Source organism: Caloenas nicobarica, chromosome 25 (genome assembly GCF_036013445.1).
Source record: "Caloenas nicobarica isolate bCalNic1 chromosome 25, bCalNic1.hap1, whole genome shotgun sequence".
Lineage (NCBI taxonomy): Eukaryota > Metazoa > Chordata > Aves > Columbiformes > Columbidae > Caloenas > Caloenas nicobarica.
In genome coordinates, this window is record NC_088269.1 from 4,927,891 (window position 1) to 4,955,421 (window position 27,531).

General features: G+C 63.6%; 3 protein-coding genes across 7 annotated transcripts; all 3 read right to left on the reverse strand.

Annotated features, from left to right (window-relative positions):
* Positions 1–555: 555 nt before the first annotated feature.
* On the reverse strand, positions 556–7,071 carry LOC135998529 (actin filament-associated protein 1-like 2). 2 transcript variants are annotated; one of them, XM_065651740.1, is made up of 17 exons: positions 6,977–7,071; positions 4,307–4,435; positions 4,153–4,227; positions 3,970–4,046; positions 3,649–3,739; positions 3,368–3,573; positions 3,111–3,290; positions 2,840–2,923; positions 2,498–2,591; positions 2,179–2,396; positions 1,970–2,100; positions 1,758–1,878; positions 1,565–1,661; positions 1,290–1,418; positions 1,023–1,183; positions 823–933; positions 556–741 (listed from the first exon to the last, which is right to left on the reverse strand). In XM_065651740.1, exons 1-17 carry the CDS (start codon positions 6,990–6,992, stop codon positions 715–717), a joined length of 1,947 nt encoding a protein of 648 aa, XP_065507812.1. In that variant the 5' UTR covers positions 6,993–7,071; the 3' UTR covers positions 556–714. The 2 variants fall into 2 exon arrangements, with proteins under 2 accessions (XP_065507812.1, XP_065507813.1); XM_065651741.1 differs by lacking the exon at positions 6,977–7,071 and having other exon boundaries at positions 557–741; positions 4,153–4,224; positions 4,307–4,392.
* Positions 7,072–7,229: 158 nt separating this feature from the next.
* Positions 7,230–17,058, reverse strand: DMTN (dematin actin binding protein). 4 transcript variants are annotated; one of them, XM_065651761.1, is made up of 16 exons: positions 16,706–17,054; positions 12,839–12,902; positions 12,527–12,583; positions 11,935–12,009; positions 11,596–11,751; positions 11,426–11,470; positions 11,215–11,323; positions 11,044–11,100; positions 10,818–10,970; positions 10,616–10,725; positions 10,139–10,244; positions 9,979–10,043; positions 9,832–9,894; positions 8,799–8,858; positions 8,638–8,718; positions 7,230–8,549 (listed from the first exon to the last, which is right to left on the reverse strand). In XM_065651761.1, the coding sequence occupies exons 3-16, from the start codon at positions 12,542–12,544 to the stop codon at positions 8,436–8,438; spliced, it is 1,212 nt and encodes a 403-aa protein (XP_065507833.1). In that variant the 5' UTR covers positions 12,545–12,583; positions 12,839–12,902; positions 16,706–17,054; the 3' UTR covers positions 7,230–8,435. The 4 variants fall into 4 exon arrangements, with proteins under 4 accessions (XP_065507833.1, XP_065507828.1, XP_065507832.1 ...); XM_065651756.1 differs by lacking the exons at positions 7,230–8,549; positions 8,638–8,718 and having other exon boundaries at positions 8,821–9,083; positions 9,846–9,894; positions 16,706–17,058; XM_065651760.1 differs by lacking the exons at positions 7,230–8,549; positions 8,638–8,718; positions 16,706–17,054 and adding an exon at positions 14,698–14,835 and having other exon boundaries at positions 8,821–9,083; positions 9,846–9,894.
* Positions 17,059–21,030: 3,972 nt separating this feature from the next.
* On the reverse strand, positions 21,031–26,255 carry FGF17 (fibroblast growth factor 17). The gene is made up of 6 exons (XM_065651649.1): positions 26,250–26,255; positions 24,846–25,261; positions 24,629–24,665; positions 22,852–23,029; positions 21,804–21,910; positions 21,031–21,321 (listed from the first exon to the last, which is right to left on the reverse strand). The coding sequence occupies exons 1-6, from the start codon at positions 26,253–26,255 to the stop codon at positions 21,031–21,033; spliced, it is 1,035 nt and encodes a 344-aa protein (XP_065507721.1).
* Positions 26,256–27,531: the final 1,276 nt, after the last annotated feature.

The window sequence follows — 27,531 nt, forward strand, 5'->3', positions numbered from 1 at the left end:
GTGAGAACAGACCCCTTGCAATAACCTCCCATCCATACATCACACTGGGATGGGAACAGACCCCCCCAGTTCACCTCTCCAGCGGCACAACCGCCAAGTTTTACAATATTTTTTTGTTGTTGTTTTAAATCCTTAAAAAACCCCAAAGTTTCTACAACTAAAACCAAGCCAAGACAAACACAGCTGCCCAAAACCAGCCCATGGCCCAGCCTGGGTCCTGCCAACACCAGGGAAGGTGCAATTAGATGCTCCAAGCAGCCCCCCCACTCTGCCTGTCCCCCCTATTTGCTCTCGCAGGGTCCATCTGCACCCACCCCTGCACATGGGTGTCCCTGGGGGGGCCGGGGTGCTGCCGTTGCACTGTTTTGACCGGACCTGCACCAGGGACAGAGCTGATGGCTCGTGAGGTTGGAACCGGGAAACCTGTGCCCCAAAATCAAGTTGCTGGGACAGACAAGAAGGCAGCGAGTCCGCGAGGAGCTCGTCACCCTCCAGCCCTCGCGCCAGAGAAACCAGGAACCCACAGGCGGAGAGTTTACATGTATTTTTGTATATATATATATATAGATATAAAAAATAGATGTGCGTAGTTGTAGCATCGATACTGATGGTTAAAAAACCCAGATACCAGGCTGGTCCTGCACGATCCACGTGCAGCCCGTTCTGCTGAGAGATGCCCGGTCCGACACAGGTGCTGTCCCATGGATGCTCTGGTCACCCTGCAGCCTTCATCTCCCACTCCTGGAGAAGGGCCGAGATTGGTGGTCAACCCCTCCATGCCCCAGTGGTACCCGGCTCACCTTCACCCCGCGCAGCTCCCACCTTTCTCTTCTGCAGCACGCTTCCCTTCTCCACAATGACCGGGGATGGAGTTGGCTTCAGGGCGCTCTTGGCTGACATGGTGCGCTTCAACAGCGGCGTGAGGAATGATCCCTGCCAGAAAAAAGGAGCGGAAAGAGGGCGATGCCTGCCCGCCCAAACCCTTCACGCTCCCTCCAGCCCGTCCCTGGTGTCCCACTCACCTCGGAGCCAGCCGAGCTGGCGGTGGCAGCGATGTGGCCCTTCAGGGACTTGCCGATGGCCAGCAGGTTCATCTCGGAGCCGGCTTTCAGCCTGCCCTTCACGCGGCAGGCCCTCTCCAGCTGCCCCACCTTCTCCTCCAGCTTGGGGAAAGCTCTCTTCCCTGCAAGGACAGTGGGGACACTGCAAGTACCCCCCAACCCTGCTGGCTGCTGGGGCAAGGGCCAGGCACCCCCTGGCACAGGGGCAGAGCCCCTCTACGGTCCTACCGATGAGGATATCCAGCCCATCCTGAGCCCCTTTCCTCTCGGGCAGCGTCAAGGTGCGTTGGGACCGGGAGAGATCCCTGCTCTGGAGCTCGGGGCTGGCAGCCCTGCCCCGGAGAGCTGCTGCTGATGCTGGGGAGGAAGGGCAGAGGAAGGATGCTCGGGTGGAACAGCAGAGGAACCACGGCACAACACCGTGGTCACGGCCACTGCAACCTCCATCCCAGCACGTGGGGACCCCGCTGCTCCTCTGGATGGAGCACCCAGCCCTTGCTCACCTGCCTGCGCAGGCAGGGCGCTGCTGCCCGCACCGGTGGGCACAGCGGACACGGGTCTCTTGCGCTGCCCGTATGCTGCTCGGTCCAAGCTCTGCTGCTGCAGAAGGAAGCCCAGAGGAAGCCCGTGGCGGGAGCCCATCCTCCTCACCCTGGGGGTTGCATGGGGGGGGCAAGATGCCTCAGCAGTGGTTACCAGCTGCTGCAGCCGCTCCACGTTGGAGTAGAGATGCTTGGGGGCCTCGGCTGGTGGGAGCTGCCTGAACGGGTCGTCCATGTACGTGTTGGGGGCCGGGACACGGCGCAGCAGCAGCCCCCTGCAAGCAGGAGGGGTCTCAGTCCTGCCCACAGCCCTGCAGCGAAGCGGGAGGGATGGAGCTGGCTGGGTCCTGGCCAGCATCTCCTTACCCTGCACTGGCGCAGCTGCTGGCATCGCCCAGCTTGGGGGTGTCAGCGCAGGGGCTGTCACTGGCCGGCTCCTCTCCTCCCCTGGCCCGCAGGGTCTTCAGCCAGGCTTCCCTCTCCTCATCTGAACGGGTCTGGTGTGGAGCAGAGGGTCTGGGCTCAGCAGGTCACCCCTTGGCAAGGGATGTGGCAGTGCCATGGGGGCTGCTCACCTGCAGCAGGGCAAGCTCCCGGCCCCGCTGGGCGATGCGGATGCGGAGATGCTGGGGGGAGCCCGCAGCTGCCCCAGGGTAGACCTGGCAGCCGTCCAGGCGCAGGGCACAGACGGGCCGCTGGGCAGCGCCGGGCTCGGGGAACATGCGCAGGGCTCCCTGCCGCACCGCGCACCACAGCCGCTGCCAGCGGCCCCGCAGCCGCACCGCCAGGAACCCTGCGGGCACACCCCCGTCAGGGACACCCTTGTCAGGGACACTCCCGCCAGGGACACGGGGTGCACGGACACCCCCTCGCCTGGTCCCCGACGCGCCGCACCTCCTTTAGCATCCTCGCCGGGCTGGGGGCTGAGGGCAGCGCTCTGCCGCGAGCAATCTTCCTCCTCCTCTTTGCAAAGCTGGGACTTGGCAGCCTGAGAATGGAGATCCAGAGAGACCCATCCTCCCCAGGCTGATCCCCACCCCAAGGCAATCATAAAATAATTTTGGTTGGAAGAGACCCTCAAGATCACCAAGCCCAACCGTTAACCTTGCGCAACCCTCCCCAGCGTCACCCAAGGGGCATGTCAGGACAGGGAATTGGGGGTGGACTCTTGACACCCCCAGCAGCCCCTTTCCCATGCACCTGGGTTTCCTGGGCAGGGGGGGACAAGTGGCTCACCCTGCTGAGCCTTGAGGAGGGTGACGCCGGGACGCTGATGGCTGCCAGCCCGCTCGGGGTATTGCTGCTCACCTCTTCAATCACCTGCAGAGAGATGGGAGAGCTGCAGCTCCTGCTCCCCCATCAAACGGGGCTCCAGGCACCTCCAGGATGGGAGAGGAGCTGGGGACAGATGGCAACATCCCCAGCCACCTCGGGAGCACCCCAGCATGGCTGTGCCCCCATTTTTCCTGCCCACACAGAGCTCTGCCAGGCTGCAACACCTCCAAACCTTCCTCCAGTCCTCAGCCTGCTGCCGGCTCTGGAAGCCGATGACCAGCATCTCACCCGCCGTCCCTGTCACCTTGAGGGCGTGCGGCATCTTCTTGCCGCGCTTGGCTTTGTAGGCGACGTGGCAGCCGCGCAGGTCCAGCTCCAGCACGGGCTGCGGGTCGGCAGCACACCTGAAGCCCTGCGGAGGCATGGGGGGGTCAGCAGAGCTTGGGGACCCTTGTCCCCCCCTCCATCCCTTCTTCTCCAGCCCCTCACCAGCAACACGTGCTCCCGGACGATGAAAAGTTGCTTCGCCCACCGTCCCAGCCAGCGCTTCCTCCAGAGGAATCCGCAGAGCTGAGCCTCGGGGGGGCCGGGCGGCTCGGCATCTGGTGGTCGCCGCAGGTAGTGGGCACGGTCCGTCACACCATCCTCATCCTCTCCGTACGACTCGTAGTGGCTGCTGTCGGTGTCAGTGCCGCCTGAGAGCCAGGACGGTGTCACGGTGATGGGGGAATGCGGGTGCCGCGGGGGGGGCACGATGGCGTGCTGCTCACCGGAGCCGGTGCATCTGCTGGAGCTGAGGGGTTCGGCATCTTCATAGGAGTCATCGGCTGGTGGGGAGGGTGGGACACCCAGCACCTTGCTCTGGGGAGGGAAGGGGTGCTCTGAAAGTGCTGCCCCCAGGGTGAACCTCGCAGGGTCCCCCAAAGCCGGAGGTCTCTACCCGGAACTGGCAGCAGCACAAGGACCTCCCAGCCCAGCCAGATCCCGGTACTAGCAATGTCGCAGCGCAGGGTTGGCCACAGGGTTCCCTTCTCCCATCCCATCCCCTGCCCGAGCCCCCAGCATCCCCATCCCTCCGCTGCCCCCCTTACCCCTCCGTGCAGGCTCAGGGTGCTGGCTGGGCGGCACTCACAGGCTCTCCCTCCCGTTGCATCCGCTGTCCTGGTTCCTGGGGAGAAAAGCAGGACGGGCAGCGGTGTGTGGGGTCAGCAAGGAGCCGGGCATCCGCGGCCGCGCAGGACGAGACGGGGTGTGGGTCAGAGCATCAGACTCACCCGGGCTGGCCCGGCCCTGCGGGGTCCCCGGGGAGGGCGAGAGGCAGCGCATGATCATGTACTCTGCATCCTCTGCTGCGGGGGGAGCGCCCGGTCACAGCCCCGCACCAACCAGGGAACCACCCTGTGCCCCCGCCCACGGACCCACACTCACACGAGGGGCTCTGCAGCCGCGAGAGGAGATCGGCCACCGACTTCTTCTTGGCCCGAGCCGCGGCGCTGAGGCTCTCCCGGTCCAGGATGAGCAGGAAGGACCGCAGGTCTGACAGCAGCTTGTCCAGGTCTGCAGGGGACAGGGACGTGCCACCGCACCCTGCCAGGGATGCCCGTCCCCTGCCGCGCTGGGCAGGGCTGGCCGGGGCTCTCCGACGCTGAGCAGACGTGGGGGTTACGTGCCCCATGCCCCCACTCCGGGCACCTGCCCCAGCTCTGCACAATCCCGCTATTGATGGGCCTGGGGTGCCGGGGGAGGATGAGGAGGGGCGACGGGCACCGCTGAAGGCTCCTCTGTGTGTGCTCACAGAGCGGGTTTGTTCCCGGTTGGGCGAGGGGATGCGCTGGGCAGCCCAGCGTGCCTCTCCTCCATGCTGGGGAGGAGGAGGAGGAGGCAGAGCACATGGGAGCAGCTGATGAAGGCTGCTCCAGGCATGAAGAAAATGCTGAGCATTCGCTCAAGGGCAGACTGGGGACCCCAACCCCGCTGTGCCAGGGATGGAACGGGACAAGAAGCTGCTTTGTGCCTCCTTGGTCCCACCATGGAAGACGGGAGTCCCGCAGCAGGATGGGACAGCACTGTCCCCATCCCACGGTCCCCAGAGATGGGGGAGACCCAGAGGGCTCCAGACACAGAGAGAAGGTCCCTCCAGCCCCCAGCAGTTGAGGCCCCATCAACTCCGGGTCTGTGCAGGCGTTCCCTGTGCTGGAGGAGCAGGAGGCAGAACAGGACCACGCACACCCCTCATGCTGCAGATACAGAGCCCCCTCACCCTGGGCACCCCCAGCTGCCACCACAGGAGCAGGCAGATGCCCCTGGTCCCCCCGGGTCACTGCCAGCCTCCCCCCAGCTCCTTCTGCCGCGCATCTGGAAGTGGTTTGCATCGCTCTGCTCCGGCACTCCGGGCTCCGCTCCCTGCTCCCAGCTGGGATGAAACATCGCAGACCCGCTGTCGAAACCCACTGCCTCCCCCACGCCGCTCCCAGCCTCCCTCCCTCACCATCCTCCTGCCATTTGGAGGAGGGACAACCCCAGCGGAGCCACACTGGCTGGGACACTGCCCCGTGGCTCCCCAGGTGACCCCGGTGTCCCCATGCCCTGCCGCATCCCTGCATCCCGCATCGCTCCGGGCTGGCGGGGGTGTAACGCGCTCCCAAAACCAGCGGCGGCCCGCAGGGGAGGCGAGGGCAGGCAGGGGAAGGAGCCCACCGGTCCCATGTGTGTTACGGGGGACATGGGAGAAGCCCCTGCAGAGATGCTGGCAAGGGGGGAGCACCGTCCCCCTCCCCAGTGTCCCTGGCTGGGGAGCACACACCCCTGCCCGGGGGGAGAGGAAACATCTGGCAGGGCAGCGAGGCTGAGCAATGCCGGAGCTGCGCCCAAACATCTGGATTTCCCTGGAAACTGGGGTAGGGAAGGGGAGACCAGCTCCCTGGGGGGATGATGGGAGGGCTGGGGCTGACTGAAGGGACCCACGGGCAGAGCACAAGCTTGAGGGGGGGGCACAGGGCCTGGCCCCCGTGCCTGGTGTGCCTGGCTCTTCCTCTCCCTCCCTTTCTCTCCTCCGCCCAGGCTGAATTCCTCGGCAATGACATCTCCATCCACTCGCCCCCCTCCAGCCCTCGATGCATCCTCCCCGCCGCGCTCCCCCCCAGCTGGCCCCGATGCCCTGGGTGGGGAACCGTGTTTTGGGGGTGCGCGGTTGTCTCCGCCGCCCGGTGTGGAGCAGGCAGGAGCTGCCCTCGCCCGTGAGGCCATGCCAGCTGCCAGAGCCAAGGGAAAGGCAGCCGAGACGAAAAACAGCTGCCTCCGTCTCCAGGGCGGGAGGAAAACGCCCCCCAAACATACAGCCGTCTCCTAGCAAAGCGCCCCGCTCCCACAGGACACAGCCCAGCCCCACGGCATCCTCATCCTCGGGGGAGGAGGAGGAAGGAGAGGGGTGCCCAAGGGGTGCCCTGGCTGATGCCAGCACCCGGAGGGTTGGGGGCTGGCACGTCTGCTCCATAGCCACGTGTGTTTTTCTCCGTGCAATGAGGGACTAGAGTCCTGCTCCCTCGTGGGGTGCAAGGGGCGGGGGGCAGGATCTCGGGGGCCCCCCCTCCAGCGCTCGGGGCGGCTCTCGCCCAGCATGGGATGACTCAGAAAAGGCTGGAGGCCGCCCCGAGCCTGGAGCTGCTGGTGGCCGCAGAGTGACCCGTCACTGCGGGGAGGCTCTGGGCCACGGCTGCAGGGCGGGGGTGCTCCCCCCAGGGCTGCTGCACCCCCAAATTGCCCCAGGGAGGGTGCTGGTGGAAGCCACGGCACCCCACACCATGCGCCATGCTCAGCGGCCCCCAAACACCCCATCCCTGCACTGACACCCCGAGCCCTGACACCCCCGCCTTGTCCCTTGCACCCCTTCCCTCCCCAGCACCCACCCCCCACCCTGCTCCCCGCTTTTCGCCCCCTCCCGCACCCCCCTTTTCCCTCCCACACCCCCTTTGCAAGCACCCACACCCTCCTCACACTCCCGTGGGCACCCCCGCCCTTTTGCAGCCTTGTACCGCCCCCCAACCCAGCCTTGCACCCCCCCCCAACCCAGCCTTGCCCCCGCTTTTTGCACCCCCGTACCTCTCTGCCGGGCCATGGCGCTCACATCGCGGCGGGAGCGGCCCCGGGACCGGGGCAGCGCTGGCCCGGCCCGGCCCGGCTCGGTTCGCACCCGCCCCGCGGGCCCCCAGCACAGGGGCGTGGGGGGGAGGAAGGCGGGGAAGGGCTCCTCATCCTCCTCGGAGCACCATCGCCATCTGCAGGGACCTGGGGCCGGGGCTGGGGGCGGGACTGAGTGGGAAAGGAAAAGCAGCGGAGCCGGGATAAAGCCAGTTCACCTTTAATTGTAAGCAAAAAATCACTCTCACGCGGATTCTCCGACACCAGCAAATAAAATAAAACTCTAACAAAAAAAAAACCCAAAACAACAGAGAAAGTGAATCACTGTAGTCCAGTCAGAAAACAACCCATATTTTTATATATATTTATAGATATGTCGTTTGTAGAGTAGCAGTGAAAGGCAAGTATGGGCCAGTGATTTCCCGATAAATTACATTCTTTACATCCCAACAAGGTCTAGCGGCTGGAAAGTGGCTGGAAACAGAAACTGGGGAGCGTGGGGGAGATGAGGGGTGCGGGGACAGAGGGGTCCTGCCCAAAACATGTGCCCAAAGAGGGGATGGGAGAGGTGTGAGAGAAGGGAAGGTGCTGAGCCCTGCCTGCACGGCCGGGGGCCAGACCTCGGTGCCCACCGAACCGTGCCCAGCTCCTTTGTGCCCCATGGCCCTGCTGCATCCCCCCCAATGCATCACCCCGCTGCAGGGGTGTCTGCAGCAGGAGAGACACCGCCAGACCCCCTGCCCCATCCTGCGATGCTCCAGCTCACCAGCATCCCAGCCCTGCCCTCCGCCAGCCCGGTGCCGGGCGGGTTTTGGCAGTGTCCGTGTCCCTGCGGTCCTCGCTGCTGGCACAGGAGGGACCACGGGGGATGTTAAAAGTGAGGGGCTGGAGGGGGGGCAAGGTGGGATGGCAGCCTGGCTTTGCTGGGAGAGCATCAGTCTGGCAGTGAGTGGGTCCCCAGGCTCTTACCAATTCTTGGGGTGAAGGTGTGGGGGGGCAGAGGGGCACCTGGAGGGGATGCCCAGAGGCAGCCGCCCCCCCAGGGAGGAGAAAAGCCACCCCACTGACCACACAATGAAACCAACACATTCCCAGCCACCAAAAGCAGAGCCAGGCACTGCCCCCGCCAGCGTGCCCAGGCAAAGAGGGGGGGCACGAAGCACAGAAACCCCCCCACACCTTCCCCTCCCGGCTGAACCGTCCCTGCTCCACCGCAGGGTCTGCCCCCAGCCCCATCACCCCCCTGCAAACCCGGCGGTGGGGGCAGTTTGAGCCCCCCGAGCCCTTTTCCCGCAGGAGGAGCGAGGTGGGGGGCAGAGCCGGGGGGCGCTGGGAGAGAGGGGAAGAGGGGGGATCCTAGTAAAAACCGGCTGAGAGCCCTAAAGCGGTTACACGGCGACACGGGGCGAGCTCGGCGGGCTCAGAAGAGGAAGGCTTTCTTCTTCAGCTCGTTGCGCTTCCACAGGGCCAGCTTGCCGAACTCCTCGGGGGGCATCTCGAAAACCCGCAGGAAATCTTCGGGGGAGAGGTGCCGCTGTGTGGGGGGGAGAGGAGGGTGTTGGCGTGATGAGGTTCCCCACTCTGTGCCCTCTGCTCCCCCAAAATGCCGGTTCAGCCCCTACCTCCAGCCTGGTCCTGTCCACGCCGGGTGGCAGCTTCACACGGCCGCGGTTCGTCACCATCAGCATTTCGTAGGGGTAGATCTGCAAGAGGGAGTCAGGGAGGTTGTAAAACCCTCTCCACAGCCCCCCCATCCCTGTCCTGGCCCCCCCAGACCGCTCACCTTTTGCTCCAACATGCTGGGCAGGGAGTTGCCTCTGTCCATGCGCCCTCGCTGGCCATTCTGGGGGGGACAAAGCCCGACATCAGCTGTGACCCCCCCACCTCCCCAAAGGGCTGCCCTCTCCCTCCCGAACCAAAGCCAAGGTGATGGGTTCCAGCTTGGGGATGGCACATCCACCCTCACACCTCCAGCTCATCACGGAGGTGTCCCCAGTGTCCCCCCCCGGTATATCACCCTCTCGCTGGGTCTCCGCACGGGCAGCCAGACAAGCGCTTACCTGCAGGCCTGGAAAAGAGAGAGGAGCAGGGCTCAGCCCCGGGGACCCCCAAACCGTCCTCCCCCAGGTGATGACAAGCTCCAAGAGGTGGTTTTCCACCCTCTGCTGAGCCCAGGCTTGCCCCAAGCATCCTCCATCCCTGGGGACACTGCCCATCCCTGGGGACACACCTGCATCTCCTGGAAACCACCCTGCATCCCCCATCCCTGGAGACATTGCCCATCCCTGGGGACACCCTGGCATCCCCCATCCCTGGGGACATCCCCCATCCCCTGGACACCCCTGCATCCCCCATCCCTGGGGACATCCCTGCATCCCCCATCCCTGGGGACATCCCCCATCCCTGGGGACACCCCAGCATCCTCCATCTTTGGGGACATCCCCCATCCCCTGGGGACACCCCTGCATCCCCCATCCCTGGGAACATTCCCCACCCCTGAGGACACCCCTGCATCCCCCATCCCTGGGGACATCCCCCATCCCTGAGGACATTGCCCGTCCCTGGGGACAACTGTGCATCCCCCATTCCTGGGGACAACCCTGCATCCCCCATCCCTGGGGACATCCCCCATCCCTGGGGACATCCCCCATCCCCTGGGGACCACCCTGCATCCCCCATCCCTGGGGACAGCCCCCATCCCCTGGGGACATCCCTGCATCTCCCATCCCTGGGGACATTCCCCATCCCTGGGGACACTCCTGCATCCCCTGGGACATCCCCAAATCCCCATGGACATCCCCACATCCCCACGCCACGGGCTGATGCTCACCCGGACTGCTCTTCTCGCTGCCTGCCGAGCTGAACTCTGCCGACTGCAGCTGCAAGGGGACAGGGGACAGCATCAGAGCGCTGTCACCCCCGGCCCCCGGCCGAGGCCGTGTGGCCCTGGCCTGCCCACTCACCCGGGTGAGGGTGCTCCTGCCAGAGGCGGGCAGCGAGGAGCTCTTGTAGCTCCCCATGTGCAGAGCTGCAGGAGAAAAAGGGACAGTCAGGGGTGCAGGCAGCCGGAGCCACCGGTTAGGGAAGGGAGGGGATGCGATTTGGGAAGAGCATCCCACATACACGTGTGGAAGGGTGTCCGGTCCGGCAGCGAGCGGGTTTTTCTCCGGATGGGGAGAGATTTCTCCATCTCCTCCTTCAGGATCAGCTTCCCGAGGTTGGAGGTGATCTGGGGACAAAGGGACACAGGTGGGGGAATCGATATATCTTGTGTATCAGCTTTATAATATCTTAAAAACAAGGTATTCTACTGTAGGAAAATCTCTGTTATTACTAAAAGCATTGATTCTGTCTTCTGGAATATTAACATTTTAATGGTTTGATAACAAAAATTGGCAGTACCAGTCCTCCAAGGAGAAAATTAACTTTAAAATAAAAGGCTGTGTGTTGGAAAATGGAAAGGAAGGCTTCGGGATTTGAAACAGTGGCATTTTCAATGTATTCTCCGCATTTCAAACCAAAAGCCACCAAAATAAGTCAACATTTTGTAGTTAATGCCTGACTGAAAGAGAGCACCCACCTGCCCTCTCTACCCCTCACCTTGCTCAGCTCCTGCCTCTGGAGCTCCCGCAGGTTCTTCATCTCCTCCGTCAGATCCTCCTCCTCCTCCTCCCCTCTCTTGGAGGCCATTCGCCTCCTCCACTCCGTCTCTTTGGGGAAAAAAAGGAACGTTATATGTGCTGTGGGGGTCTCTGGGGGGGATAACCCCCCCGGTGCAGCCCAGCCCCTGTTCCCCACCTACCCACGACGGCCAGCGAGGGGGGGCACGGCCAGTAGTCGGTCTCGATCTTGGCAGGTTGGTTGGGGTCTGGGGGCTGCGCCGCTGGGAACTTGGAGGATTCGATGATCAAGTCCTCGATGAGATGCTTTCCATGGTGGGCGCCAGGGTGATGGTCTGTGGGGCACGGGGAGGGGGTGAGGCAGCGCCCCAGGGTGCCCCATCCCGTGGGACAGACCCCCCCGCTCACCTTTCTGCCTGTAGATCGGGGGCTTCTTGTAGATGTTGAGCTCCGTCGTGTCGGTCTCTGCAAGGAAAAAGGGAGTCGGGGGCTAGGAATGGGGTCCTGGAAAGGTGTTTGCTGGACCCCCCCGCTTGTGCTGGGGCTCAGGGGGAGCTGGGGGTGCCGGGGGGGCTGTACCGGGTCGGTGGAAGTGCTGGACGCTGCTGCGGGTCGAGCTGCTGCCCTGGCGAGGGGTGGGATGGGGGGCACTGCCGGGGGTCCGGCTCTCCAGCCACTCCCGGATCACCTGCGGGCAAGGGGGGGCAGTGAGCAGCGAGACCCCAGTATATTCAGCATCACGCCCCCCCATCAGAGCCCCCGCCTGCATCCCAGAGCTGTTGGTACTCACCTCTGGAGACGGAGGAGGAGAGATGGATTTGGGAGACAGAGAGCGCTACAAAAGCCAAGAAGGAATTTATTCCAGCAGCCACACATCTGCCCTCAAGGAACCCTCTGTCTGGGGGGGTTTCCCCCCACCAAATCAACCAGGGGACATGGGTGGCCCCAGGGCACCCTCACCTCTCGGCTGCGGGGCAGCTCCACGTGCTCCATGAGTGAGTAGGTGAAATGGGGTTCGTAGATCATCAAGTCGGGGCGCTCGATGTCCAGGATCGCCTTGTCCTTGGGGATGGCAGCCAGGTCCTTGTAGCCCAGAACCTCGTTGTCCATCTTAGCCTGGAAGGGAGGAAAAGCATCTCTATTTTTGGGGTGCAGAAAGGGAACATCGGAGAACAGGGAGGGTTTCCCTGGGGCTGGTATCCTCCGTGGCCCCACTATAATGATGGAAAGGGTTTGGGGAGTCACACACTGACCCCCCGGATGGAGGGATGTGGTGAGGAGACACAAGTGACCACTTACCACGATGCTGGAGGGCGATCCCGGGACGCTGGACCCGCGGGAGGAACAGACGCTCCCAGGGGAGGTCAGTGGTTGCTGGAAGGAAAAGGGGAGATTTTGGCAAACCTCGGCATGGCCAACCTGGGAAGGGGCTCAGGGTCATGGTCAGGACCCCAGGGCATGGCTGGGGGACTTGGGGACACCTCTGTGCCCCATGGACCTCAGTGCACCAGGTGGAACACCCTTGGGGATGGTGGGATTTCGGGATGGGTGCTGGGGTCTCCTTTGCTCCAGAGTTGGGCTTCAGGCCAAGGGACACCCGGGAGGTGACCGTGGCTTGGCCAGGACATGTTGCCACTAGATGGTGCTGCCAGGCTGGGCTGGCAGGAGGAGGAGGAGGAGGAGGAAGGCAGGGCCCTGCCAGCAGCATCCCGACGTGACTCTCTTGGTGATGCCCTTGGCCACCAGCCCCTGCCCTTGGCCACCAATCCCTGTCCTTGGCTACCAGCCCTTGTCCTTGGCCACCAGCCCCACCGCCTCATGTCCACAGCACCCTGCCCACCCCAGCACCCACTCACAGCCCCCCAGCACCCTACTCATGCCCCCCCCTTACCTTCTGCAGTCTTTCCATTCAGCTGCGGGCTGGCGGGGCTGTGTCAGTCACAGGGTCCTGCATGGGGACAGCGGGGGGTTTGGGGCACCCGAGGTGACATCCCTGCTCCCCACCACCCCTGCTGAGACCTGCAGCCCCCCGCCCTGGACCCTAATGCAGCACGAGGCTGGTACAGCCCCACTGACAAATATTAACATGCTGGCAGCAGGACAGGCTTGCCAGGGGATGTCACTGTCCCCAGGGTGGCCGAATGGCTCCAGGTCACCCCTGGGGCAGGGCAGAGGAGCTGGGACACGCTGGATCCCCACTCACCGCTGCCTCTGTGGCTCCACATCCCTCTGGGTTCTAACGCCGCGCTGGGGCTCGGGTGCTGCCTCTGCGATGGAGACGAGAGAGAGGTGACAGCGAGGGTGACAGCGGCGTGGAGCTCAGCCTTGTCCTCCCGCTGTCCCTGCAACCCCCCCGTCCCGCTGCCCACCTCCCCTGCCTGTGCTGGCCCCGCTGCCCCGCGGCTGCTGACGAGCACTGGCAAACGAGCAGAGGTAATGAAGCTCTTTGTCCGCTGCTCGAGAAGGCTCCAGCGGCAGCGGGATGGGGGTGCTGTGCTCAGCCCCTGCCCCGCAGCCCCCCGGGACTGAGCCCTCCCTGCGCTTTAAAGCTCACAATGCCCCCACACAAAGGGGAAAATTCCCCATTCTCCTCCAAACTTCTCCTTTCAGAGGGGAGGGCGTTGGGGAAAAAAACTCATGCGACAACAACCCAGACCCAGAGCCCTCCGACCTCAAAGCCACCTGCCCCCCCCAGCAGCCTGTGCGTGGGGCTGGGGAGACGCCACCACCTCTGGGGACACCCAGTCCTGCTGTCCCCCAGCCCCACGGCTCCAGTGTGGGCACAGAGCCCATCCCTGCGGGATGCAGGGATGGAGAAGGACCAGAGCATCCTCCAGCTGCAGGCACGACGTCCAGCCCTCGGTTTGCTCCTCCAAGGGTCGAGCAGGGACAAGGATGCTCTGCCAGCAGCTCCAGGCTGGAGCCTTGAGCCTTTGAGACGACCTAGACACAAATAACCCCCCGCTTCGGTGCTGGGGGGGCCCTGACCCGCTCACACTCATCCCCAGCACCTCCCAGGGGTCTGAAAAACCCAGTGCTGGTGAGACAGACACCCCCAGATTGACACAGAAGTGCGGCACAAAGCAGCTTTGTCCGGGCGATCCCTGAGCACCCATGAGCTCAGACTTTCCAGCGGCAGAGCCAGGGCAGCCCCCCCGCCTGCGGCTTGCACCCCACGGGGCTGGGGGCTCAGGGCGGGCCAGGGACAGGCGGTGGGGACGCGATGCACGCGCAGTGGTGGCAGCCAGCAGATGGATGAGATGGCAAAGAGCAGGAGGCAGAGGAAGCAGCGGAGGCTGGCGGGAGGGTGGGTGCGGGGACGGGTGGATGCGGATGCCGCCAGGGAAGGAAAACAAGCCCAAGCCGGGGGTGCGGAGAAGCACCGCGACACAGCCAAAAAGGCTGGCGAGGGGTGTCGGGACTGCACAAGCAGCCCAGGAACAGTCCCTCCCCCGGCTGGGGGACACGGGGACACCTTATCTGGTGCAGCCAGGGAGCCACCGCCCTGATGGCAGCCTCTCTGCCCATGGCAACCTCCAATCTCCCCGCAGCGCTCTCTGGCAGGTCCCCCACATGCTCCCCCTTGCTCCCCGAGATAAGGCCACCCCGGCGTGTGTTTGGGATTTTCCTGGCCAGGAGGCTGAGGGAGAACGGGGCAAGGGGGGGTAACACCATGCCCCCCTCCCAGGGTGATGCTCCGGGTACCTGCAGTGCTTTGCTGGAGCCGGGAGAGATGCTGGGCAGGGATGCAGGGGAAAAAGAGCGATGGAGGGAGGGATGGACAGACGGACAGACCACGTGCCGGCGGGGGCTTGCTGGGCTGTGGGGGTGCCAGCCCCCCCTGCACAGCACATCCCGGGGGGGGCCGCGGGGAGAGCTGCTGCCGCTGCAGCGGGAAGAGGCCGGTTCCCTCCTCCCCACCCCGAGGAAATCCGGATTTGACTTTTTGCAGCCGCCAAAGCCATCAGTGCCCGGGCCAGGGGCCAGGCTGCACAAACCCCCTCGTCCGGGGGGCACACGGGCAGGGACCCCCAGCCTTCCTCCCCTCTCCCTCCTCCTCACCGCCTTGCCCTTGCCATGCTGCTGGGCACGGACACCCCGACGCTCCCACAGCTGCCCCGGCTCCCTGCCAGCGTCAGGGCCGGGGGGACACGGTGGGGTCACAAGTTCCCTGAACAGACGGTTCCCGCCAGCCCTGGGAACGGCGTCCGGTGCTTCCCAGCCCAGCCCTGGCCTCCTCCTCCTCCTCCTCCTCCTGCAGCAAACCCCAAACAAACACAACACAGGAGAGGCACCGAGCATCCTGCCCGCCTCGCCGGGGGAAACCGAGGCACGCGAGGGCCCCACCGGCAACTCGATCGCGGCGGGGAGCACGTGGGTCCCCGACCCACGTCTCACCGGTGTCTGGTTCCTCCTTTGTCCTGCTTTTTTTCGCCCTTTCCCTCCCCACCGGAGCATCGCTTGGCGGAGGGGAGCGACCCTTCAGCTATTGACAGCCCATTGCTTCCGTGCCACTGCACGGGGACGCCTCGGTGGCCTTAAAAGCCACCAGCTGCCAGTGCCTGGCCCCTGGGATTTTTCCATCCCCTGGGGTGGAGGGTGCACCCTGCCCATCTCCCCTCTCGCAGACGCCAGGATGGTCTGTGCCTCAGTTTCCCTGGCTGGGGGCGTCACAGCAACACACCCACCCCATCCAGAAGGAGATGAAGGGGACATTGTCACCTCCTCCAGCTGCTCAGTTCCTCCCACCCAAGGAATCTGGGCCAGCCCAGCTGCTTTCCTGGTCCCCAGCCCTGCCGGGATGCTGGGATCCCCCCAACCAGTTTAGAGCGGGGATGCATGGTTCTCACCCTAAAGCTCCTGGATGGGGGGGGTCCATCCCCAGCCCCCCTGCCCTGCACGGCCCCGATGGCCATGCTGCAGCCCGCTTCGGGCAGTGGCTCACGTGACACGTAATCTGGGATTAAAATGGGATTAGCCTGCTCATCCCGAACACGGAGGGACCCGCGGGGGGTGTGCGCGGAGGCCGTGGCCCCCGGGGGCTCCCGGCGTGGGGCTGGTGATGCCCCCCAGTCCCTGAGGAGCCCCCCAGCTCTGCCGGCCCTGGGTGCTGCCCCATGGGGTGCCCTGCATTGAGCACCTCGGGGTGCGGGGTCCCTGGGGCACCCACCTGGGAGGACACTGGGATGTGGCTGGGGGGTCCCTGGGGTCGATGTGGCAGCTGGTGGCCCAGGGCTACCTGGGCTTAGCCCTGCCTGACCACTGGCCCTGCACGCCCACGGCCAGGAGCTGGTCCCCCCCACTCCAAGGAAATAGCTCCATCCATGACCAAGATTTTGGGGTTTGGGCTTTGCACACCAGTTTCCCCCCACTGCCCCACGGTGGTGGGTGACGGGAGTTCAGCCCCTCAGTGCAGCGTCAGTGGGGCTGGATGGGGCCGGGAGGGGTGGGGGGGTCCGAAACTCCATGACACGGTGACACCCCGACCGCCACGGCCCCACCACGCTGCACACAGGGACCATCAAACCCATCACAGCCTGCACTGGGGGGGAGCGGGATGGGGGTGCCCCCCCAGCAACGGCGCTGAGACCCCCCCCAAACTCACTCCACTGGGAATGGTCTCATCCCTTGTCCCTGCTGCGACAGGGGGTGTCCCAGGGGGTGTGGGGTGAAGTGGGGGTGCTGCCATGGAGGGGACGCAGGTGGGAGCCCCGGGAGGGGTTTTTTCTCCCCTTGGTGATGGAGGCCGCGTCCCCAGGTCCCCGCCTTGGGTCACCGCCCTTCCTGTCCCCGCGGCCCCCCCGGCAAGGGCAGCTGGCTTTGCACGGCCAGGCACGGGGAGGGGGCACAGTGCATCCCCGGAAGGGACAGGGGACAAGATATGGGGCTGTCCCCACCCCCCAGGATGGGGGGTACACCAAGGGAGGGGGAGCAGCGGCACCGAAAAGCGACGGGAAAGCGAAGACGCCCACACCGACGAACCGGCCCCCCCAGGCCCCCCCCCGGCCGTGGGTCCCCCACCCTTGGCCACCTCCCTCCCCTCTCCCCACCGAGACCCGCGGCCACTCACCTAATGCCGGGGACACCGCATCCCTCCAGCTGCGGGGAGCTTTTTGGGGGGACCCCTCTGTCCTCCTCCTCTTGCCTGGCCACCCAACCACCCCGCGGGCTACCGAGCCCTGTGCCGTGGCCACGGCCGAGCCGCCGAGCCGCCGCGCGCATCCGAGAGCGTGCGAGCGGCCGTGCGATGGTGCGGGCGGCCGTGCGATGGTGCGGGCGGCCGTGCGAGCCCTATCTCCCAGCCCCAGCACCGCGCCGTGCCGCCTGCCGCACCGATAACCGGTGCTGGGCGCCGGGGAGGGCGTGCGTGGGTGGGTGGGTGCGTGGGTGGGTGCGTGGGGGGGGTTGCCACTCGCTTCTCCCCACCTCTGCTGCTGGCTCAGGCTCTTTCGGAACAAGAGGAGAATTAGCCGGCATCATGACGAAGCAGTATTGGCTCCCGCTCCCACCGCTTCCCCGGCACAAAGAGGGAGGAAAACATAAATAACGCCGGCCTGCCCGGCTGCCAGAAACAACCCGCTCGGTGCTGGGTGGGCCCTGCGCCCCCCCCTGCTGCAATTGGGGGATGGAGCTGGGGGCGGCATCCCCTGCCCCCCCACTCCGGCTGGGGGTTTGGCACCCCCAAGCCCTGCAGTGCTGAGCAGGGGGGGCTGAGCACCCAACGATAGGTGAGGATGGCACCCCCCACTTGTCCTGCCCCCCAGCCTGGGTTTGGGGGTGCTCCGAGCACGGTACCCACCCCACGCTCCCCTGGGAGGGGAAACACGGCAGGAATTTCCACCGAGGAAGGGCGAGGGCCAGGGAGGTGCTGAGCATCTGCTAAAAATCAAGCCCTGAGCTCTGCAGATGCTGCCTGGGAGAGCCCAGAGCCCCCCGCATCCCGAGCACCTCAGTTCCTGGGGGGCTGCGGGGGCTGTGTTGGTGCCGCAGCGCCGGGAGCCGGCAGCTATTCCCGGCTCTGTGTGGGAGAGAGCTGCCTGGTGACAGCAGCTCCCTTGCTGCATCCTCTCCCCAGCGCTTCGTGCTGTTTGCTGCCTCAGTTTCCCCTCCTGGCTGAAGTAAGGGCTGCCAGACCCTCTGGATGGATACTCAGGGGTGCACATCTGGGGGATGAACGTCCAGGGATGCACATCTTGGGGGATGCTCACCCACGGATGCACACCCAAGGATTCACTTCTCGGGGGATGCAGGTCCAGGGATGCATGCCCAGGGATGCACATCTGGGGTGGATGCACGTCGAGAGATGCACATCTGGGAGATGCACATCTGGGGACACACACACGCACCCTCCTCTGGTGCCAGCACCTTCCTGGCTCATTGCACCAAGAGCATCATGGCCTCATCCTCAAGATGCCACCGTGTCCCCACGCTGAAGGGGCTTTGCCGGCCCCAGGCTGCCGGCTGCCCCCCCGGGGGCTGTGCCCGTGAATAATCACGGCTGCCTTCCCCCTGCTAACCTAGTTTCTCAAGCATGAAGACAACCGCAGCGGCTGCTCGGCGGCTGCCACCTGCGCCCGGGGCCACTCGGGCGTCTGAACCGGCCGTGGCACCCGCCGTGGAGCTCAGCCCCCAAACCTCAGCACCCAGGGGTGCCCCAAGGGAGGGGGGAGATTGGAAACACATGTATCCTGCAGCAGACAGACACCCAGACACTGCGCACCAGCTCTTGCACCCTCATGTGCACCCGCCGTGCCCAAATGCGCTCCCCAGAGCCTCCCCAGGTGCCCGCAAGGTCGCCCCTCAGCCCGGTGATGCCTTTCAAAGCCAGGCAGCTGCCAACCGCTGCTGGGGGGCTGTAGCGGGGTAGAAGGGCCCTACCTTCACAGGAGCCCATGGCCCGCTGCAGGCAGGTCTGTCTGTCCGCCGGGAGCCATGCCTGCGCCGAGCATCCCCTCCCCTGCGCCGCACGGCACGTTGCTACAGCGACCGCCTCCACCGCAACCGATGGAGGGTGTGCAGGAGCCTCCGTCGGCCTCTCCGAGCGATGGAGGATGTGCAGGAGCATCCTTCGGCCTCACCGAGAAATGGAAGATGAGCAGGGGCATCCTTCAGCCTCATCGGGTGATGAAGGATGGGCAAGAGCATCCTTTGAACTCACCGAGCAAGGGAGGCTATGCAGGAGCATCCTTCAGCCTCGCCGCCCTGCGGGATGGGGGCAAGGAGCCTTTTTGTGGGGGGGATGTAGCCCCTGAATCTCCTTGCGAAGCAGTTGCCTGAACCAAAATTTCCCCCTGGTGCCCCACCACAGTGGTGCTGGGTTTGCAGGTGACATCGCCCTGAAGGAGCCCGGTGACAGCAGTCCCTGCCACCCCAGTGATGCTCATGGGAGCCCTCTGTCAGGACAAGGACCCTGGTGGGTACCAGCTCCATGGGCTTGGCACCAATCACCTCTGCAGCAAAGCTGGTGCTCTGGGGAGCTGCTCAGCCCCCCCCAGCATCTTAACCCCCTCCCCGAGCATCCCCATCCTGTGACTGTGGTGGAGGAGACACCCTCCAGTGCACTTTCTGCACAGGGGGACATTCCTGTCCCCATCTCCGCCCCCCGCCCTGGGTCTCACCTCAAAAAGCAAGAAAGAAGCAGTGTAAAGTTGATTTATTTTTTTTTTCTTCCTTGGCCATAATTAAAAAGGACCCACCCTTCCGAGTCCTTTATATCCCGGGGGGTTGAGAAGAAAGAGAGGGGAGGAAGGGGAAAACTGTGAAAGAAAAGAGAGGAAGGGCTTGGGAAGGAGAAGAGAAGGAGGGGGAGGAAAAAAAGGATGGAGAAAAATTAAAGCGGAGATTACACAAAGGGAACTCCTCTACCTTTGAAGCTTGGGCTAAATTGGGGAGGGGGCGGTGGAGACAGGGAGGGTTTGGACCCTGTCGGCTCCTTTCTCCGTTCAAGAATGTCTCGAATTCCTGCAGAAACAAGGAGCTGGGGCTGTGGGGCCAAAGAGAGCAGGAGGGGGGGGAAAAAAATTACCCGTGTAGCTCTGCTAATTCCTGCCCACCACACCTGGGCAGGCAGTGTCGGGCGCATTGTTTGGCTGTAATTGCTGGGTGTTGCATTTCTCTTCTGCTTTAAAGCTTCATTTAACTCAAACTGTTATAATTTTCTCCCCATTGGCCCCCCAGCCGTGCCCCCCTCCTGGCATTATGCTGGCGGGGCTTTGTAGGGGCTGGGGGTGAAGGGATTACATCCTCTTACATCCTCCCCACCAGCCGGCTGCCACCTCCCCGGGCATTGTCGGAGGGGAAAGCAATTATGGGGAAGGTGGGACAGCACGGGCTGGGGGGACAGAGCTCAGGGATGAGGGGGGACACCCCAACCAGTGGCCCCAGGTGGGGGGAGCAGCGGGTACCACTCTGGGTACCACACCGAGGGTGATGCTCTGTGCACCGGGATGCAGGGGACACCCCCAGGACACAGACCGGGGGGTCACAGAGAGGAATGGGAACACGGGGTGTCCCCTTCAGCGGGCACCTTCATCCTGCTGCCCAGCATCTTCCTGAACATTCGGGGACCCTGCACCCCCCATTCCAGCAGGTACAAAACCTGCGGCAAAGCCTCATCACAGGAATGAGAACTCCGTCAGTCTAGACACTCACTTTTATTTGCCTTGGGGTTTCCTCCTTTACACAAATAAACTCCAAAGTCTAAATATTTAGGCCTAAAACCAACTCCTAAAGGAAACAGCGGAGCTTGTAAAAACACACAGACAACCCATCAAAAACCCCCAATAAAAATAACCTAAAGGCAGTTTCTCTTTGGCCAGAGGAGCCTGGTGGGCACCTGCACGTGTCCCTGTGCCACCAGAGAGGGCACAGACCTTCCCCTCCAATAAATAACACAGAGACCCCACGGCCACGGGGATACAAGTGCTGGCCCGGGGTCTGCGTGCCCAGGGACCCTCCAAGCTGCACAGACAGACAGACATACGGACAGACACCCCACGCTCCCCATCACCTGGCTGCTCGCAGTGCCCTGCATCCCTCGCAGGGATGGGGACAGCATCCCGCTGCCCCCGAGGCCGGGGACATCCCGCTGACCCCTGGGCTGGGGACATCCTGCTCTGGTGGGGACATCCCGCAGTCTCATAGCTGGTCCCTCCATCCCTGGCACCGAGAGGGATGTCTGCGGGGACGGGGAGGTGGCATGGGGACAAGTGTCCGAGGGGTTGCCAAGGGGAGCGGGTGGTAAACGCGGGTACCACGGGATGCTCCAGGGATGCAGGGACCCCAGCGTGGGGTTATAAAGTATAAAAATAGAGCATTTTAGAAAACAAAAAGTAGGGAAGAACCAGTGCTGGAGGGCGAGGAAGGCAGAGCCTGGCGAGGGGACGAGTCCGGGTGTTACGTGCGCGGGCGAGGAGTGCGGCGGGTCCGGCGGGTGGGCGAGGACGAGCCGACGAACTCGAACTGCTTCTGCCGCTCGGCGTTGTTGGGGAAGGGCAGCTGCCCCCGGTACAGCCGCTTGATGAAATGGGCTTCGCGCTGGTTCTGGCGGCTGCGAGAGGCTCGGCGGGGCCGGCCCTGCCGCGTGAACGCCATGTACCAGCCCTCGTAGCGGGCGTTGCGGAACGCCGTGTAGTTGTTCTCCAGCACGATCTCTGTGAAGATGCAGTCCTTGCTCTTGCCGTTGGGCTGTGCAGGGGGAAAGGGGCCATGAGCACCCATAGGGATGGGGTTGGGGGCTTGGGGATGGGACCCGCGAGGTGCTGACACCCTCCCCAGCCCCCCCTTTGCACCCCATCTCTGCCACGTTTGCCGCGACACCGACCCCAAAGCACCGGGACCAGCTCCCCACGGGCTTCTCCTTGTGATTTTACTGGGTGCAAAAAAAGGCTGGATAGATGGGGATTTTTAAAAACCCCCTATTTTCACAATTCAGAGGTGTGCAACATTAGTGGAAGCCCCTTGCAACCTTACAAGTTGCACTAGATGATCTTTCGAAGGTCCCTTCCAACCCAAACCATTCTGTGGTTGTGATGGAGGAGAAGCGGGACTGGCAGCTTTTTGGGGGGACACGGAGAGGCCCCCCACGGCCCCTGTGACTGGGGACATGGGGACCAGCCCGGCTGAGCATCCCGGCTGCTCTGGGGACACGGGGACACGCCAGGACTCACTTTCCCGATGAGCTTGCCCCGCTTGCTCATGCAGATGTACTTCTCGCTCTCGGCCCCCTTGATGCGGACGCGGCTCCCAAAAGTGTCCGTCTCCACGATGAGCTTGGCTGCGAGGGGAGGAACAAGGGGACAGTGTCCCGGGGGGCTGTGACACCCCCCATGAGCTACCGGTACCCAAACCACCCCCATCCTCTCCTCCCTGCCTCCCCAGCATCCCTCCCTGCCCGTCACCCGTGGGGCCAGAGGATGCTCTTGCCGGGGGATGCTCCCCAGCCATGATGCTAAAGGGCTTTTGTTAAAACCCAGCAGAGTCAAACCGGGCGTTTGATGAAAGCGCCGGGGAGAGCAACGGCCCCTTCCTCCCGCCCCGGCGCGTCCGCATTGTTGGCAGTTCAATGGGTTCTCCGGGGCCAGACCGAGTCCAGCACCCAGCGGGTTAATTATCCTCGTCCTCATTGTGTCTCTGCGACATGGCCGTGGCTGCAAAGGTTGGGAGCTGACACTGAAACCGATGACCCCGGTGGGTTCTGCGCTCCTGACAGCGAGAATTGGGCAAAAAAACCTGGAAAGGTGCTGAATTAGCCTTGGCAAAGCCTTTCCCAAAGCTTTTTGATGCTGGAGATGCCAACCTGGCCTTTGTGGGGCTGCGATGCCCATCAGCGTGGCATCTTGGCTCCCTGGCAAACCTGTGTATTTGTGGATATTTAAGATGCTGATGCCGGCATGAGGTGATTCTCCTTGGGGAAAAGTGTCTGTCTCACACCGGGAAGAGATTAGGAAGCAAAAGCCCTAAATATAGGGCTTATAAACGCTGCGTGGCATTAGAGAAATGCATGATTTTTGGAAGCTTCGAGGTCAGGGCTGGATGGTTAAAACTCACTGGAGTTATTTTAGGCGCAAAACCAGCCAGCTGGGGCAATTTTCTCCCTTTCTCCCTGACGACTGTTCTCCCCACTCCCTCTGCAAAACTCCTCTAGGAAGACACATTTCCCAACATGTTTGTCCCAGGTTGCGGATCAAGCCCTCCGGGGGGACCCCAGCCCCTTACCGAACTTGTTGCCGTCCTCGGCGGTGGCCGTGATCCTTTTGCCGTTCACCTGGACGTGCTTGCCGCTGGTCCGGCTGTACAGCTGGTACTCCCTGATCTGCCGCCGGCTCAGCTGGTCGCTCACGGCCCCCTGGTCCCTCACGTACTGGTTAAAATTAGGAGACGGTTGATTCTCCCCCTTTGTTTACAAAGGGAAAAATAAAATCAAATTTGTTTTGGACAGCCGACGGCAAAGGGGGTGGAGTGGCGACCCGAGAGCGACTCTCGCTCCCAGCCGTGTCCCAGGACCAGGCGGACGCTCAGCAGCATCTCCTGTTGGGCAGGTACCAAGGACGGGATGGGGCACATGGGCTGAGCTTAAGAAACACCCGCTGGGTCTCTCATGGGGGGTGAGACCCACGTAAAGCCGGGCTGGGTGTCCCAGGAGCAGAGCTGCCCCCTCCCAGTCTGCCCTGAGCGTGCACTGGAGGAATACAACATCTCATGGACCCCAAGCAGCTCCGTGGCTTACGCTAATGGGGCAACACAAACACACAAGGGTTATTGGATGGTAAGCAGCAGCTAATTAGTGCAGATGAGCTGGGGATGGGGAATTAGCGCTGGTGGTCACCCACCATCCCCACGCCGGACTCCGACCAGTGCTTCCCAATACGCATCTTAAGAGAAGACTCGGTTTAATCTCGGTGTGTGTTGGCTGAGCCATCCCAAAATCCAGCTCCAAAAGGGCTATGGGACATGCTCTTGGGGGGTGGGCACATGTCCTGCTGCCCCCCCAGGAGCTTGTCCCACAACCATTTGGGAGCCGGTTGCCCATTTTGGGGTGCGGGGACCAGCCACCCCGCATCCCCCCGCTGCAGCATCACCTCGCTGGGTGCCAAGGGGGCACGAGGGGACCTGGCCCTGGCTGCTCTTGCAGGGGGGGAGCAGTGGGGTGGTGGGGGGCACTGCCTGCCCTCCCACACCCCCCAACCTTTGTGTGTGCCTGGGGACTCATTTCCTGCCAGGATCCACTTTAAAGCCTTTGGGGCTGGCCGAGGAGGTGGGCAGCCCCTCGCCATCAAAGGCGCTTCTCTTCCCCTCTCATTTTCAAAGAGCTAAAAGCATTTACCTTGGGAAAAAAAGAGGAAAAAAAAAAAAACACCAAAAAAACAAGAAAAAAGGTCCCGAGCATGTATTAAGGCTGCTGGGACCGGCAGCTACAGGGGTTTTGTTCAGGCTCCGGAGCAGAGGGTGCTGATATGGAACAGTGCATTTTAATAGCCGCTGCCTTTCTAAAGCGCACAAAAAGGGACGGTGCAGCCTGAGAAGATGTGGGGGGGAGAGGGGAAGGGGGTGTCAAACCTCACACCACCCCGCTGGTGGGGGGGACCAGACCCCGCTCTGCCCCGTTAACCCCCTCGGCGGTGGCCTCGGCTACAGAGTCCGGCCCCGAGAGCTCAAGGCTGATGGACTTGGCAAAGCTGCAAGAAATGTATCGCCTGCCCGGGAGGGCTTCCCTGCTGACCTTGATGGGGAGCCGGGGGGGTCCGGGGAGGATGCGCCTCCCCATCGCAGATACCCCAGTACCAGCCCGTCGCAGCCCCGAGGCCGGTGCTGATGGGCACATCCCTCTGAGCATCCTTCCCCTGCCCGGAGCTGGGTACAACTCGGGGTGGGCACGCACCGGTCCCCAAAACCAGGGACGCCCCCCCGACAGAGCAAAAGGATGCCCCCGAAGCGAGCGGTTAGCGGGGCGGATGGCACGGCCGGACGGGGTTAGTAAAACACATCCACGTACCTGGGTCTGACAGGAGAATATGAGGAGCTGGAAACATCTGCAGCGGGAGACAAAAGGGAGAGAAACGGGGTGGGGGTTTGTTCGGGGTTAGTTGTTTTCTCTTCTTTTTCCAGCCCCCCCACAACGCGAGGAACAGCTGTGTCTAATGCACTAAGAATAAAACTACTGATAAACCCGGGTTGCAAAAGAATCGCAAGAAGCGGCGCGCGGGGCTTACATGGAGAGGTTCTGCAGGCTGATGGGCTGCATGGCGCTGGTCGAAGCCCCCTGGCCAGCGGCATGAACGGCCGGCACGGCCACAGGGCTCGCTGCAAACCTGCCCTCCCTCCCCGCCACCGAGCAACCCGTCCCCTCCTTCCTCCAGTGACCCCCGCGTTTGGGGAGGGCGAAGGCGACACCGGGAGATACCCCCCGGCTGTCGCCGCGATGGTGAAGCCACGTGCGATGCCAACGTCTGCGGGGTGGCGATGGAGCATGGGGGAGGCAGCCAGGGTCGGGTCCTCTCCTCCTCCTCCTCCTCCAGCCCTGGGGGCTGCACGTCCTACACCCTGGGGACACCCAGATCCATCCTGTCCCCCGCGTCCCCACCCCATCAGCCTCCCGGCCTTGGGTTAGTTCCCCAGTTTGCGGCTCCTAACGGGACAGAGGGACGCGGGCAGGGCAGGGGTGGTCCCCGCAGCCCCCCGCCCCATCGAGCTTTTGCACCCCCCAGATCCCGGCCTGGGGATGGGAGATGTGGGATGTGCAGCCTTTAAATGGGGGGAGAGCCCGTGTGAAGAGGGGCTGAACCTCTCCCGGGAGCTGCGGAGAGGAGGAGGAGGAGGAGGATGGGACCTAGAGGAGGGGATGGGGGAGGCAGGGGGGGCCCAGCTGCTTGGGGTGTCCCCATCCTGGGTGGCAGGGAAGCCCCCAGCCTCCTCAAGGGAGGATGCTGTGGGGTACGGGAGATGGGGGGAGGATGCTGTGGGGTACGGGAGATGGGGGGGGAGGATGCTGTGGGGTACGGGAGATGGGGGGGGAGGATGCTGTGGGGTACGGGAGATGGGGGGGAGGATGCTGTGGGGCACGGGAGATGGGGGGGGAGGATGCTGTGGGGTACGGGAGATGGGGGGGAGGATGCTGTGGGGTACGGGAGATGGGGGGGAGGATGCTGTGGGGTACGGGAGATGGGGGGGAGGATGCTGTGGGGTACGGGAGATGGGGGGGAGGATGCTGTGGGGTATGGGAGATGGTACCAGGGATGGGACAAACCCTGCGGGGGCTTGGGAAAGGATGCGCTGGCACGGGGCGTGCTTTTTGTCACCCTCCTCTCACCGAGGTGCCAGGCATCACGCAGAGCAAAGCGCCACAGCTGGCTTAGCGCCGGGGGGGTCTAAGAGACCATGTCATGGCCCCCCCCACACCGACAGCTCCCCCCCTTTCCCCTGCCCCATCAGGTGTCATGTCCCATAGGAGGTGGGGGCTGTGCGCCCCTCCACACCATTTTCTTGGGCAGGGAGGTGCTAAGTACCTTATAAACGCCCCACAGGGAGCTGGGGTAATGCCCAGGGGGGGTAAAACCCCTGTGGGGTGTCCCAGAGCAGGAGCACGGGACAAGGGCTTCAGTACAGAAACCACTTACCTGCATACTCGTGCCTCAGTTTCCCCATCAGCACAAGGGATGTCAGGGCTCACGATGGAGCTCAGCAGGTAGGGCAGGGGGGCCTGATTCAGTGCTAACGACCCCAATTAGACCTTCCCTGCTGCCTTCTCACCTCCTGGGCCAGGAATTCTGCCCCAAAAAAACTCATTTTGCAGCCCCAAATAGAGACAAACATGGCATCCCCCAGCCCAGGGGTCCCCCCACCCCAAAACCCCCCATCCCAGGGCTCAGCATCCCTCGGGCTGTGCCTCCGCAGGGATGACTGATGGCCGTGGAGCTGTCATCACCCCCGGAGCGTCCCCCCCGGTTTGGGGCAGAGGGTCCCAGGGAGCTGTCACCGCAGCGGTGGGGGGGCTGCCCTGTGCAAGCGGCCCCTGCGGGGCGAGGAAAGGCTGGAGGGACAGGGCCGCCTGTCAAAGCTTTCTGTGTGTGGCCCCCTGTCCCCCCCCCATCCCCATCCTGGCATCCCCAATGGGGCACCCTGCTCCCCCCCCAGCCGTGGTATCCCCCTCCTGCCCCACACCTGGAGCAGACTAAAGCCTGGCTTTGCGGGGGGCTCAGCTCCCCTCTCAGAGCCAATCTGAGACACTGCAGCCCCCCCATGCTCCTGGGGGGGTCAGACCCTCCACAAATACCTGCAGCCCCCAGACCGAGGCCAGGTCAATGGGTTATAATCATTTCCCCGCTGCTCCCTAATCCCCCTTTGTCTCCTATTCACAGGCAACACTTGTTCCCCTGCGCAGGATGGGGGGTACGGGGGGGTCCTGCCGCCCCCCCAGCCCCAGGGGAAGGATGCTGCCCAGGCAGACAGCTCGCATGGACCCCCCCAATCCCTCCAGAGCCAGGAATGGAAATGACCCTTTATTGGGGAAGGAAAAACACCAAACCAGCAGCTTTCCAGGCTCTTCTGCACCTGGAAGGAGAAAGGGTCTCATGGGCATCCCAGGCTGACCCCGCTATGAAATGGGGGTGCCCACGGGACCCCCACACCCATCCTACCGCCCCATACCTGGCCAGGCTCCTTGACCCCCCAGCCCGACCTGTCCCTGGATTTCTCCCCCCTTTTTTGAGCTCAGCATCACAAAACAGCCTCTTCGTTCCTCCCCAGGTTCTCCCAGTCCTGTCCAAGGATGTTCACCCCCCTTGGCTGGGGCCAGTGGGGGACACAGGGGGACATCCCGCTGGCTCCTGCCGCGGTGCCCTCAGAGGACACTTTGCTCCCACTCGGGAGAGAAGGGGAGCGCTGGGATGAGGGGCGGGG

Excerpts from the sequence above, each read along its gene's own strand:
- FGF17 (XM_065651649.1), bottom strand. Across the intron at positions 24,666-24,845 it reads AGCCTGCAGAACCTCTCCAT|ATGTTTCCAGCTCCTCATAT; the intron begins GTAAGCCCCGCG and ends CTCCCGCTGCAG. Across the intron at positions 23,030-24,628 it reads TATTCTCCTGTCAGACCCAG|GGGGAGAATCAACCGTCTCC; the intron begins GTACGTGGATGT and ends TTGTAAACAAAG.
- DMTN (XM_065651761.1), bottom strand. Across the intron at positions 11,752-11,934 it reads GATCGCCCTCCAGCATCGTG|GCTAAGATGGACAACGAGGT; the intron begins GTAAGTGGTCAC and ends CCTCCCTTCCAG. Across the intron at positions 11,324-11,425 it reads CTCCTCCTCCGTCTCCAGAG|GTGATCCGGGAGTGGCTGGA; the intron begins GTGAGTACCAAC and ends CCTTGCCCGCAG.
- LOC135998529 (XM_065651740.1), bottom strand. Across the intron at positions 1,662-1,757 it reads TGGAGCGGCTGCAGCAGCTG|CAGCAGAGCTTGGACCGAGC; the intron begins GTAACCACTGCT and ends TTCCTTCTGCAG. Across the intron at positions 1,184-1,289 it reads TGGGCTGGATATCCTCATCG|GGAAGAGAGCTTTCCCCAAG; the intron begins GTAGGACCGTAG and ends CTGTCCTTGCAG.